This window comes from Somniosus microcephalus, unplaced genomic scaffold (assembly GCF_052327205.1).
Source record: "Somniosus microcephalus isolate GS21.2 unplaced genomic scaffold, FLI_Smic_1.0 unresolved_chr2, whole genome shotgun sequence".
Classification (NCBI taxonomy): Eukaryota; Metazoa; Chordata; class Chondrichthyes; order Squaliformes; family Somniosidae; genus Somniosus; species Somniosus microcephalus.
The window spans coordinates 69949029-69964256 of record NW_028225180.1 but is presented as its reverse complement, the minus strand read 5'-3'; the positions used below and the strand labels follow the sequence as shown (position 1 = coordinate 69964256).

The following is a 15228-nucleotide window of genomic DNA, read 5'->3' as shown; positions in this document are numbered from 1 at the left end:
GCCACTGCCCCAGTGTCTCTAACAGTAAAGAGTATTGAAACAATTGTAGGCTACTTCAAAAGTGTGGATCTTTTATAAATTAGTATTCGGAAAATAGGAAACATGTCAATCATTCCGTGATTATACTGCACTTTCCTCCGCTTTAGTGAATTCTGTCGATTGGCAGTGGCATATTTTACACCCACCCAATTTTCCTTTTCATTATAGTCAATGAAAAGGGAAATTCGGCGGGGTGTATGACTGGCGCACAGTGCGCTCCAGCCAGATTTCCGCCCAGGCCGAAATTGAAAATGACCTTGGTTTCAGCATATTCAGATTCTACTAATCCCAAATGGACTGATAACTACAGGCATACAGTAGATGGATGGCACCGCGATAAAAATACAATCCGACTGGGCGAAACAAAATGCATGCAAGCCAATCAGTTTAACCTAAATATAAACCAACAGAACAATTAATATCTGCGGCGCCCATTAATTTCAGAAGGTTTGTAAAGATCGAGCTGACACAGTGCTGTCTGTTTATATGTGTAACCCGGGACACTGAATAGAACAGCGGAAGCAGTCAGAGACAGTCCGCTGACTTTCTTGCAAATCCTGCAGTGTGATAAGTGGATTTACCCAGTTCGAGGGACAACTTCTCTTCGACATCTTTCATTCTGCAACACATGTACTGCAGAATAAATTTGAGAACATTTTCAACCGAGGCACTGAAATTAGCGGGCGGACAAAATGCTAGATAATTGGCTCGAATCCTCATCTGAATCCATTGCACTGGGAAACGCTCTCAAACCCAGGTCCCCAGTGATGCCGGACGGCGCTCCCAATACACCGCCTTGCACTGGGGCTACCCATTCAGTGCCAGTTGACAAAAGGGATGGGCATATTACATTATTCTGTTAGTGCACCAACACACACAGCGGATTATGTCACGTAAATATCTGAGATACCTGATTATTGATCCTTGCCTGAAATGCCCCGATTATAAATTCTTAATTTTTACACTGTCTTGCCAGGTTACAGGGTCGCTGATTCACGTTAATAACACACAGATTCACCATGATACATTTAGTAACAGCAACTAACAACTTTATTTAATATTGCTGGACAGACTTCAACTATTTCTTATTAATAGAGACTGAAGAAAAAAAGGTGAAACGAGGCAACACTAGTAAACATTAAAAAAGTGGTGAAACATCCCAACACTATGAAGGGAACAGCGGCACCGCTCCTTATTCCCAGGAGAAGGGGTGAAGCGGTCCTTGCAGCTGCAATCAGCCGAAGTAACATTTTCACCAAACCTGTGAGAATAAAATAACTGGACCGAGAGTTGTAAACGACAAAATCTTTCCCTAAAACCGGTGACTGATCCAGTCAATATGTGATAGAACTGATTACAATCCTCGCAGGATCAGATATTAAACCCATTGATCACCTATTTTATTTCACTATTAAATTTCACTTCATCACTGACATTTTTCGTACTTAAGGGGGAATGTCCTTCTTTGGGAGGAGACACTCGGCCAAAGAACTGCGGAAACCCACGGTCCTAGTTGGCGTTAAATGCTACAGAGTGTGCCAAATATACTCGCCTACCTGTGAGATTTTACAAGAACAATCCTTATGTAGCGGTTAGTGGAGAGAGCCTCTTTCTAAGCTGGAGCACGAGCTAGAACGGAATTCAAATTATCCAACCGAAGCTCTAGTTTGGCTTTCTTTCATGTTTAACCAATCTCAGAATCAGTGTCCAGGGAGATTTCAAAACCTTCTTCAGCTCTTCTCTGAATTTCCTCTGGGTCGCTGCATAAATGCATGTGTTCGCACAGGAGCTCAAAAGCTTCAGCAGATCTCCGGTTTCTGTGGCGATATAGGCTGGGCTTGTGCGGTCGCCTCGGTAATAATTGACGTTTGTCATTCTGGTAATTAAAAAATTCACGGCAGTTGTCAGCCACAGCAATATAAAACTGCCCGATATAGCGAAGAGGAAAATGATGGATTTCCTTCGGCTCTCCATCTCTGGATCGCTCTGATTCTCACTGCTCTGTCCCCGGAGTCCACGGCGGGCTCTGCTGGCCAGTAATATACGTCTGACGGTCAAACAATTAAACAAGGCCATTAAGGTAAAGGGAAGCCAAACGCGCCATACACTGTGAAACCAGAGATACGCTACACCTTGAGGTGAGGAAAATAAAGCTACTCTGTTCCGACAGCCCCACTGCACCTTGTTAATTATTTGCTGCGGTTCAAATGCAAACAATACGGGGATGCCCTTTAAAAAGATTAGGACCGTGAACGCTGTTATAACCTCGACCGCGGTTTTCTTGGTGCAATAATTTACTTTAAACTTCTGGCAGCAGATAATTACACATCGGTCAAATGTGAAGGAGACGGTGAACCAAACAGACAAATCGAAGCTGACAGCTTTCATGTATAGAATGAACTTACACACGGGAGTGTGGGACAGGAATGAAAGTGGAAAGTGATAACTGAGAATATAATACACTATTACATTGAAGATCATGACCAGTAGATCTGCTGTTGCCATGGCCACCATGTAGACAGAGATACACTTGGAAAGGCCGCAGTTTCCTCGGGTGAGAATCACCATCGTCACCAAGTTCGCTGTAAGAAAGAGAGAGCAGAGAAATGATGTACCACTGTCTGATTGAAATATATATGGAGATACCTGTTGAGAGCATTTTATTCCATTCAGTGTGATTATCAACACGGAGCAGTGTGAGAATAGGATTAGTATTGGACCCATTACCTGGGAAACCCACCCACACATTTTAATGAGCTGCTGCAGCATTCACTCTACACGGGGTGACAGGACGATCTGGAAATCCTCTAAAACCCCTGAGTTTGAGCTTCAAAGAACATCGTAACATCAGTAAGGTTATGGCATTAAGGGAAACGTGGAAAGTGTGGACACGCCGTTCACTGTGAAATGCTGACATCTGTAAATAGTTACCCTGTCCAGCATGCGATATGAACAGACAGTAAACACCGATTAACAACAAGCAGGTTACAACGGCTCACCGGGGACACCGAAAGTTGCGAGAATCGGGTAGTAAATCTCTTTTATCAGCAGAATACCTGGCCGCTCCATTTTCTGTGAGAATGGTTGGATTCTGTTGGAGCTGAAAAACTCTGACTGGCGCACGGCTGAGACAATGGAAGGGAAGCTATATTTATCCACACATCAATCCGCAAGGGAGTCAATCAGGTTAAATCATAATAATGACATTAGTTACAGTCATTTAACAAATAGACTGAAGTAAGTTTTTTTACTGATACGTCAGATTAAGAGAAATATGTGAAATTGTTATTGTACAGTTTCAAAAACACACACAATACAAACATGCTTTACAAATGGAAACTGGAATCACCCGCTACTGGAGCTGACCCTATTCCAGCAGGACTGGTGGAAGCAGATACCCTGGCAGTCCATCGCCCTGACCCTGTCCTTCACTGACTCCTAGTGCTCCAACTTCTCCAGAACAGGCGCTGAAACAAATCCTGCAATATTGGTGATGACCACAGTCCTGCAGCATTAGATGTGACCGTGTTCTTCTAGTACTAGTAGCTGCCAAAACTTACACTAGCGGTGACCGTGCTCCTCCACTACTAGTGATAACCCACACTAACACTAGTGGTGAACGTGCTCCTCCATTACTAGTGATAACCTACACTAACACTAGCGGCGATTGTGCTCCTCCATTACTTGTGATAACCTACACTAACACTAGCGGTGACCGTGCTCCTCCATTACTAGTGATAACCTACACTAACACTACCGGTGACCGTGCTCCTGCACTACTAGTGATAACCTACATTAACTCTAGCAGTGACCGTGCTCCTCCACTACTAGTGATAACCTACACTAACACTAGTGGTGACCGTGTTCCTGCACTACTATGGATAACCCACACTAACACTAGCGGTGATTGTGCTCCTCCATTACTTGTGATAACCTACACTAACACTAGCGGTGACCGTGCTCCTCCATTACTAGTGATAACCTACACTAACACTACCGGTGACCGTGCTCCTCCACTACTAGTGATAACCTACACTAACACTAGTGGTGACCGTGTTCCTGCACTACTAGGGATAACCCACACTAACACTAGTGGTGACCGTGCTCCTCCACTACTAGTGATAACCTACACTAACTGTAACGGTGATTGTGCTCCTGCACTACTAGTGATAACCTACAATAACACTAGAGTTGACCTTGCTCCACAGGTACTATTTATATCCTACACCTATATTAGTGATGACCGTGCTCCTCCTGTACTATTTATATCCTATACCTACAGTAGAGATGACCTTGCTCCACAGATACTATTTAGACCCTACACCTACAGTAGAGATGACCGTGCTCCTCCTGTACTATTTATATCCTATACCTACAGTAGAGATGACCTTGCTCCACAGATACTATTTAGACCCTACACCTACAGTAGAGATGACCGTGCTCCTCCTGTACTATTTATATCCTATACCTACAGTAGAGATGACCTTGCTCCACAGATACTATTTAGACCCTACACCTACAGTAGAGATGACCGTGCTCCTCCTGTACTATTTATATCCTATACCTACAGTAGAGATGACCTTGCTCCACTGATACTATTTAGACCCTACACCTACAGTAGAGATGACCGTGCTCCTCCTGTACTATTTATACCCTACAACTACAGTAGAGTTGACCTTGTTCCTCCTGTACAATTTATATCCTACAACTACAGTAGAGATGACCTTGTTCCTCCTGTACTATTTATACCCTACACCTACAGTAGTGATGACCGTGCTCCTCCTGTACTATTTATATCCTACACCTACAGTAGAGATGACCGTGCTCCTCCTGTACTATTTATATCCTACAACTACAGTAGAGATGACCTTGTTCCTCCTGTACTATTTATACCCTACACCTACAGTAGTGATGACCGTGCTCCTCCTGTACTATTTATATCCTACACCTACAGTAGAGATGACCTTGCACCTCCTGTACTATTTATATCCTACAACTACAGTAGAGATGACCTTGTTCCTCCTGTACTATTTATACCCTACACCTACAGTAGTGATGACCGTGCTCCTCCTGTACTATTTATATCCTACACCTACAGTAGAGATGACCGTGCTCCTCCTGTACTATTTATATCCTACACCTACATTAGAGATGACCGTGCTCCTCCTGTACTATTTATATCCTACACCTACATTAGAGATGACCGTGCTCCTCCTGTACTATTTATACCCTACACCTACAGTAGAGATGACCGTGCTCCTCCTGTACTATTTATATCCTACACCTACAGTAGAGATGACCGTGCTCCTCCTGTACTATTTATATCCTACACCTACAGTAGAGATGACCGTGCTCCTCCTGTACTATTTATACCCTGCACCTACAGTAGAGATGACCGTGCTCCTCCTGTACTATTTATATCCTACACCTACATTAGAGATGACCGTGCTCCTCCTGTACTATTTATACCCTACACCTACAGTAGAGATGACCGTGCTCCTCCTGTACTATTTATATCCTACACCTACAGTAGAGATGACCGTGCTCCTCCTGTACTATTTATACCCTACACCTACAGTAGAGATGACCGTGCTCCTCCTGTACTATTTATATCCTACACCTACATTAGAGATGACCGTGCTCCTCCTGTACTATTTAGACCCTACACCTACAGTAGAGATGACCGTGCTCCTCCTGTACTATTTATACCCTACACCTACAGTATAGTTGACCTTTCTCCACCTGTACTATTTATATTCTACACCTACAGTAGGGATGACCATTCTCCCCCTGTACTATTTATATCCGACACCTACAGTAGGCATGACCGTGCTCCTCCTGTACTATTTATACCCTACACCTACAGTAGAGATGACCGTGCTCCTCCTATACTCTTGACAGTCTATACCTGCACCAGGGGTGGGCACGCTCCTGCGGTACTAGAGGTTCGAAAAACATACAGAAGAGTGGACCATGCCCCTCCATCACTTGTCTTACGTCTACACTTACACTGGTGGTGCCAGTGCTTCCCCAGTACTAATCGTAAACTACACTTGCATTATAGGTGAACGTGCAACTCCGGCACACTTGGTATCCTACACTTACAGTAGAACTGACCGTGCTCCTCCAATATTAGTGACAACCTATACTTACACTAGAGTTAACCATTCTCCGCTGGTGCTAGTAGTTCCACTACACTTATACTATGATTCAGAGGCTAGGCTCCGATTTTCATCTTATGAAAAGAAAACAGAGACACTGAAAGAGATGAAGAAGATATTTAAAGATTTTACACCAGAAATGAGAGATTATATATATCAGGAAAGATTGAACAAGCCACGGATTTTTTCTCTAGGAAAGAGAGTGCTGACGGGTGACCTGATAGAAGTCTTTAAAATTATGAATGTGTTCGAAACGGTAAAGGAAGAGAAGGCATTCCCACTTGTGAAGAGAATAAAACTAGTGGCCATGAGTACAAGAAAGACAGCAATAAGTCCAGGAGTCCAGGAGAAACGTATTCAACAAGAGAACATTGAAGGGGAAGCTCGGTAAGTACATAGGAAAGAAAGGATTTCAAAGAGTTGCTGATAGGTTCAGGTGAGTGAGGTGGGAGGAGGCTCATGTGAAGTATAAACACCGACATGGACCAGCTGGACCGTATGGTCTGTTCCTGTGCTGTACATTCTATATAAATCTATATAAACAATACCATAAACAATATTTTGAACAGGTTTCCTGGAAAGACCTTGGAAGCAGTTAGAAATAACTAACTCAAATGAAAATTAGAGAGATTGCTTTCAGAAAGTAACATTTCGGGAAACGGTATATGAATTATTTGAGACATGACATAAGTGTGCAAGCTTGAGATGAACTGGTGTCTTTGAACCCATGGTCCACACAGCGCTGCCTCACTGGGGATTTACTCTTGTCTTTACTGACTCTGTTGTAGACTAATTGATAGTGATTGCTTGCGATGATTAATAAACAACTGTATTAATTTAAAATGCGACTAGCAGGATGGTAGAAGGTGAACTAGATGAACTGTGGTCATTTTTCCTCTAGCAGTTCCTGTGTTTCTTTGTTCTTTGTCCCTCCTATTTCTCATCTATATGCTGCCCTTCAGCGATATAATCGCCAGTAAATGGAGTAGATTTGGATTTTGAAAAGTCATTCGATAATATGCCAAACAACAGGGTATTACACAAAATTTGGGCTCATGGGATTGGTGGTAACGTATTAGCATGGACTGAGGATTGGATAACGGGCAGAAAACAGTGAGTAGGAATAAACAGTCAATTTCGGGTTAGCAGGCTGTAACTAGTGGGGTATCGCAAGGATTAGTGTTTGGGCCTCAGCTACTTACAATCTATATAAATGAATTAGATGAAGGGAACGAGTGGAATGTATCCAAGTTTGTTGATGATACAAAGCTAGGAGAAAAATAAGTTGTGAGGAGGACACAAAGAGGCTGCAAAGGGATATAGACAGTTCCAGTGCCTGAGCAAGAACATGGCAGATGGAATATAATGTGGAGAAGTTTAACGTTATCAACGTTGGACAGAAATATAGGAAAGCAGAATATTTCTTTAAAAAGTGAGAGATTGGGAAACATTGGTGTTCAGAGGGACATGGGTGCCTTGTACACGAATCAGATAAAGTTAACATGCAGGAAAAGCAAAACATTAGGAAAGCAAATGTTATGTTAGCCTTTATTACAAAATGATTAGAAGATAAGAGTAAAGACGTCTTACTGCAATTATATAAGGCCTTGGTGAGACCACACCTGGAGTACTCTGTACAGTTTTGGTCTCCGTATGTAAGGGAGGATATACTTGCCTTAGCGGGAGTGTCCCGGAGGCTCACTGTACTGCTACTTGGGATGGGTGTATTTTCCTATGAAGGAGATTGAGTAGACTCGGCCTATATTCCCTCGAGTTTAGAAGAATGAGAGATTTTCACTGAAACGTTGAAAACTCTTAAAGGTCTTGACAGGGTAAATGCTGGGAAGATGTTTTCCCGTCTGTGGAGTCTGGAACTAGGGGTCACAGTCTCACAATAAGAGGTTAGCGATTTAGAACTGAGATGAGGAGACATCTTCACTCAAAGGTTTGTGAATCTTTGGAATTCTCTCCTCCAGAGGGCTGTCGATGCTCAGTCGTTGACTCTATTCAAGGCAGAGATCGATAGATTTTTGGATAATCTTAAAAAGGTGGGGCGATCCACTGAGAATCCCATTAGTAAAGGATTTTTCAAGGTGAGTGTCTATAAAGCTATTGGGTGCGGCGTAATTTCTCGTAAAAAGCTAGGTATTTGTTGCGTCAATTTGACTGGTAATTTACTGGTGTATAAAGCTCGCTCATGCCTCACCTGAGAGTGTGTGATGCTTATATGTGCAGGGATTTTGGTCTTGTATTCATACCATGCTGTCCGGGAGATGCTGTGCTTCACTCTGCGTGGTGAATGAATATGCAGTGAGATTTACAATGTATGTAAAGCTGACCTGAGAGTATTTGATTGAAGTTTCGAGGTACCTTTACTCTGTACCTGACCCGTGCTGTTCCTCACCTGTGAGTGTTTTTCTGGGACATTGTCGAGGGAGAATTATTCTGTATCTAGCCTGTTCTGAAACTTCCATGGGAGAGTATGATGGGATTTTTTAGAGGGAACTTTACACTGCATTTTACCCAGAATCTACCTAACCTGGGTGTGTTTGATGGGACAGTGCTGACTGAACTTTACTCTGTACCTAACTCGAGCTATACCTGACCTGGGAGCAACTACAACGCTGCACGACATTTTTGATGAATTAACAGGAAGGATTGATGTAGGGAATGCAATTGATGTTGTCTAAATGGATTTTGGGAAGGGTTTTGACGCAACATAGATAACAAAATTTAGGCTCATGGAAAAGCTGGGTCACTGGTAACTTGGACAAGGAATTGTCTTAAGGACAGGAAACAGCGAGTTGTGATAAATGGCTGTTTTTCAGACTGGTGGATGTTAGACAGTGGTATTCCCCAAGGGTCAGTGCTGGGGCCAATGTTTTTTGATATATATATACATATATGACCTGGATCTTGCAATACAGAGGAGAATTTCTAAATTTGCCGATAACATCAAACGTCGGGTGTGGCAAAAAGTGAGGATGATACCAATCGACTGCAACAGGACATGGAAAGGCTAGCAGAATGGGTAGACAAGTGAGGTGATGCATTTTGGCAGAAGCAACAGGGAGAGTCAATATTCACTTAATGACAGAGTTTGAAAGAGTGTGCAGGTAAAGAGGGCCCTGGGGGTTAAGGTGCATAGGCCCCTAAAGGGGGTGGGACATATTGAGATAGGGGTTAGCAAGCATATGTGATCTTGGGCTTCATAAATAGAGGTATTGAGTACAAAATTAGAGAAGTTATGCTGAACCATTGTAAAGTGCTGGTTAGGTCACAACTGGAGTATTGCATCCGGTTCTGGTCACCACACATTAGGCAGGCTGTGAAGGTACATGAGAGGGTGCAGAGGAGATTTACCAGAATGGTTCCAAGGATGGACTGAGGATCTTAGCTACAAGGACAGTTTGGAGAAGATGGATTTGTTTTCATTAGAGCAAAGGAGTTTGAGGGGTGATTTGATAGAGGTGTACAAGATTATAATAGAGGTGTACATGATTATGACGGGTTTGGATGGGGCTACACGTGGAAAGGCTGTTTCCACTAGTTGATGTTACAAGGACAAGGCAACAAAGATTGAAGGTCTTGGGCAAGAGATACGGGGGTGGTGGTGAGGAAAAGCTTTTTACACAGCGGATGGTGAGGGACTGGAACTCGATGGCGATGGAAGTGGTAGAGGTGGAGACTCAATATTTTCAAGGGGAGACTGGAAAGGCACTTGTGGGAAATAAACTTGCAATGCTATGGGGATAGAGCGGGGGAATGGGACTGACTGGATTGCTATGCAGACTTGATGGGCCGAATGGCCACCTTCGGTGCTGTTATGGCTCTATGACCCTAGACGTGGGATGCTGTGCTACATTGGTCATGTCAGGTAAGCTGTACCATGGCCACAAGCTGCACCTGAGTTGTCTGTACTTGCGAAAGACGATACAGTGAGATTTACAATGGCCCAGAAATTCGGGCCGGAGGCTTCCCGCGGGTGCAAGCCTCCGACCTGCACTTATCTAGCGCGCCGACCATTGTGCTGTGGGCCCGTGTGGGATTCCGATCCTGGGCCTGCTCCAACTGCTGGCGCGCAGTGCTTGTGTGTCCCAGAGGCGCAGTTAGTTTGAAGTGTCCCCTGGGATCACGTGGGCCATGGAGAGCCAATGGTAGCAGGGAATCTGCATTCATAGATTTGAAAGGAAGAGCTGTCAAATCTATGAATACAATTCAGCCCCAAAACATAATTAAAACTTCAAACATTTTTTTTAATCACATTTTTAAAATAACTATAAATTACATAAAATAACTATTTTAAACAATAATTTAAATATTTGAAATAATTAATTACAGTTTCTAACGGGGCTAAAGATAAACTTACCTTTCTTTAAAATCTTAAAAAATAATAAACCTGTGGAAAAAATGTTTTAATTTTAATTAATTCACCACTTACCTTGTTAAAAGCAGGCCTTGCGACTGCTTTTTATAAGCGTAGCTCCTGGAGACTTACCCTACCGGAAAAACCTGGAAAAAAAACGGACGTTCCAGGCATACGCGTTGCCTCTCCGGTGCTTGCCTGCAACCTGTGAATGCCTTCGTTTAAGGGAACGGAATTCCAGTTTCCCACGCATGCACAGTGCATGCACGAAACCAGCACTTTCGTTGGGCCTACGCATGTGTACCCAGCGCGTACTCACCCATGGGGTCCCGAAGTTCTGGTCAATAGGCCCAGAAATTCGGGTCCTCATACTCACGCATAAGCCCAACGAAAGTGCCGGGTTCGTGCATGCACTGTGCATGCGCGGGAAACTGGAATTCCAATCCCTTAAAGGAAGGGGTTAACAAGTTGAACGCCTGCGCCGGAGAGGCAGCGCATGCGCCTGGAACTTACGTTTTTTTTGCAGGTTTCTCCGGGAGGGTAAGTCTCCAGGAGCTACGCTTATAAAAAGCATTCGCAAGGCCTGCTTTTAACAAGGTAAGTGGTGAATTAAGTCAAATTAAAACATTTTTCCACAGGTTTATTATTTTTAAATACTTTAAAGAAAGCTAATTTTATTTTTAGCCCCGTTAGAAACTGCAATTATTTTTTTCAAAAATTAAATTATTGCTTAAAATAGTTATTTTATGTAATTTATAGTTATTTTAAAAATGTGATTTTTCAAAAAAAAATTTAGTTATGTTTTGGGGCTGATTTGTATTTATAGTTTTGACAGCTCTTCCTTTCAAATTTATGAATGGGCATTCCCTGCTTCCATTGGCTCTCCATGGCCCACGTGATCCCAGTGGACGCTTCGAACTAACTGCGTCCCTGGGATACGCAAGCACTGCGCACCGGCAGTTGGAGGAGGCCCAGGATCGGAATCCCACGCGGGCCCACAGCAGAACGGCCGGCACACAAGGTAAGTGCAGGTTGGGGGCTTGCACCCGCGGGAAGCGTCCGACCCGAATTTCTGGGCCATTGTGAGTAAGTACAACTCCTAAAAATAGGGGCTTGGAAATATAGAATAATTTAAATATAAAGTGAGTAATTCAACCAAATGTAATAAATTTTAAATATATTCAAATGAAATATATTGATAATTGCAAAATTGGTCCCATTGTTTTCGAGTAACAGGTTCCAGAATGAAATGAATCATTTTTATTTTAAAAGATTTTTGCAGTGAGCATTGTCTCAGGATGGGGGAGAGAGCAAAATCGAATCAGCAGCACACTAACTGGGTGTAGAGGAAGGCCTATAGTTGCAGTGAGATTTACACTGTATCAAACCCCTGTCTACCTCCTGGGAGCATTTGATGGGACAGTGTTGAGGGCGCTTTACTCTGTATCTTACCATGTGCTGTAACTGCTCTGTGAGTGTTTGGTGGAACAATGTCGAGTGAGCTTTAGTCTGTTTCTGACCCGTGCTGTGCCTGACCTGGGTGTGTTTGTAAGGAAGAGTGTAGTGGGAGCTTTACTCTGTATCTAGCCCGTGTTGTACGTGCCCTGGAAGTGTATGATGGGAATTTGTAGAGGGACCTTTACTCTTTATTTAAACCATACAGTCTGTAACCTGGGTGTGTTTGATGGGACAGTGCAGTCAGAGCTTTTCTCTGTATCTAGCCCTTTCTGTACCATATCTGGGGGTGATTGATGGGACAGCGTCGTAGGATCTTTACTCACTATCTACTCAGTGCTGGACCGGACATGGAATTGTTTGTTGCGGCTGTTTAGAATGTGCTTTACACTGTATATAACCCGTGCTGTACCTGACCTGGGAATGTTTGATGGGACGGTGTAGAGTTAGTTTTACTCTACATATATGTCGTGCAATACATGATTGCGAGTGTTTGATAGGACAGTGTAGATAGAAATTTAACTATTATTGCCAATGGTTTCCCCTCCAATTATTGCTCATATGGCCCCATCCATTTAAAGCCCTGATCATTCCTACAATGTGCCTCTTACGCCCCTTGATGTTACAACGAATTGACTGGTTTTAGGACACAGATTAGATAGTTATATCTTCATCCGAGTCCCATGACCTCAAATTGCATTTCACTGACGAGGCAGGAGGGAGTCGCACTGCCTGATATTATGTGAAGGAGTCTTTGGAATGTATAAGCAAAAGGTGGTCATTTGGCCCATTGAATAGTGGCAGCACATATTTGGAGGATTGGACGGAGAATTCATAAAGGGCAATTAGCGTGGTTGTGCTCCCTGCCTGGGGTCACAGTACATGGGAATGAGGTCGGAAATAGGACGGAATGTAGAGCACATGTTCATACCCTTTGAGACTGCACACCAGGAGAAGAACATGGTCATGTGAACCTTTTAATCCTCGACAGGGCGGAGCTCCGGCTGCTTCATGACATTGTTCCTCGTTGCTGCCAAGGCAGGCGGAGCGAACTGCGTGATATTATGTGAGGGAGACTTGGGGTGTATGAATCAAAAGGTGAATATTTGGGCTATTTAAAAGTGGGTCCTTTTACTGGGGATGGGAGGAGAATGCGTAAGGGGCAATTTGTCAGTCTGTGCTCCCTGCCTGGAGGCTCAGTACATGCAAACCGAACGTGTTCATCCCCAGTGAAAGTGCACACCAGGAGCAGAGCATGGTCATGTGACCCTTCGACACCTCGACTGGGCGGAGTTCCGGCTGCTTTGTGACACTGTTATTGGCTGCTGTATGATTGGCTCCTGGCTCCTTTGTAATGTCAGCTGGTGACAGGTTTATGCCCCTAGTTACGCCCCATCAGTGGAGAGTTACTGTGGGTGGAGCTGGAGATGGCAGCAGATATTGTGAGAGAGAATGGCCCCTATCAATAGGGGCAAAGAAAGAAAAGAACAATTTAATAATAATGTGAGTAATTCAACCAAATATAATTAATTGTAAGTGTTTTATTATTCATTCATGTGACATGGACGTCCCTGGCAAGGCCAGTATTTATTGCCCATCCCTAATTAGCCTGCAGAAGGTGGTGGTGGGCCACCTTCTTGAAACGCTTCAGTCCATGTGGTGAACGTACTCCCATGAAGGACCTCAAAGGTAGTAATCTCAGGATTGCTACCAGTGCCACGTGCTAGTCAGTGTAGAAATAGAAGGCTATTTCAGATGAATCCATGGCTAGAGGAATGTTGGAAGGGGAAGGGATTCAAATTCCTGGGACATTGGAACCAGTTCTGGGGTGGGTGGGACCGGTACAAACTGGATGGTTTGCACCTGGGCAGGACTGGGACTGATGTCCTAGGGGGAGTGTTTGCTAGTGCTCTGGGGGAGGGTTTAAACTAAAATGGCAGGGGGTTGGGAACCTGAGCATGAAGACAGAGGAAAGGGAAACAAGGATAGAAGCAAAAGACAGGAAGGAGAAAAGCAAAGGTGGCAGTCAGAGAAAGGGTTTAAATCAAACATGGCCACAGTAAATAATAATTCTACAAGGTCTAGGAGTGTTAAAAAAACAAGCCTGAAGGCTTTGTATCTTAATGTGAGGAGCATTCGTAATAAGGTGGATGAGTTAGCTGTGCAAATAGAGGTAAACGGATATGATATGATTGGAATTACGGAAACATGGCTCCAGGTTGACAAAGGCTGGGAACTCAACATGCAGGAGTATTCAATATTCAGGAAAGACAGGCAAAAAGGGAAAGGAGGTGGGGTAGCAATGCTGGTTAAAGAGGGGATACAGACAATTGTAAGGAAGGATATTAGCTCTGAAGATATGGAATCTGTATGGGTAGAACTGTGAAATAGCAAGGGGCAGAAAATGTTAGTGGGAGTGGTATACAGACCTCCAAGCAGTAATGCGGAGGGTGGGGATGGCATTAAACAGGAAATTAGAGATGTGTGCAATAAGGGCACAGCAGTTATCATGGGTGACTTTAATCTACATATAGATTGGGCTAAGCAAATTAGTAACAATACTGTGGAGGAGGATTTCCTGGAGTGTATACGGGATAGTTTCCTGGACCAATATGTCGAGGAACCAACAAGAGACCAGGCCACCTTAGACTGGGTATTATGTAATGAGAAAGGTTTAATTAGCAATCTTGTTGTGCGAGGCCCCTTGGGGTGGAGCGATCATAATATAGAATTCCTCATTAAGATGGAGAGTGAATAAGTTGACTCAGAAACTAGGGTCCTGAATTTAAGGAAAGGAAACTACGATGATATGAGGTGCGAGTTGGGTAGGATTGATTGGGGAATGTTACGCAAAGTGTTAACGGTGGATAGGCAATGGCAAACATTCAAAGATCACATGGATGAACTACAGAATTTGTTCATCCCTTTTTGGCATAAAAAGAAAACAAAAAATGTGACTCAACCGTGGCTAACAAGGGAAATTAGGGATAGCATAAGATCCAAGGAGAGGACATAAAATTGGCCAGAAAAAGCAGTAAACCTGAGGATTGGGAGCAGTTTAGGATTCAGCAAAGGCGGACAAATTTAGAGGGGGAAAATAGAGTATGAGAGTAAGCTTTCAGGGAGCATTAAAACAGATTGGAAAAGCGGTTACAGATATGTGAAGAGAAAAAGATTGCTGACCTGAAGCATAGGTCCCTTGCAGTC

General features: G+C 43.5%; 1 protein-coding gene across 1 annotated transcript; it reads right to left on the bottom strand.

Moving 5' to 3' along the window:
- Nucleotides 1-1701: 1701 nt before the first annotated feature.
- LOC147092793 (putative G protein-coupled receptor 139) lies at nt 1702-3450 on the bottom strand. Its single transcript, XM_085975686.1, has 3 exons — nt 3438-3450; nt 3039-3164; nt 1702-2621 (listed from the first exon to the last, which is right to left on the bottom strand). Exons 1-3 carry the CDS (start codon nt 3448-3450, stop codon nt 1702-1704), a joined length of 1059 nt encoding a protein of 352 aa, XP_085831812.1.
- Nucleotides 3451-15228: the final 11778 nt, after the last annotated feature.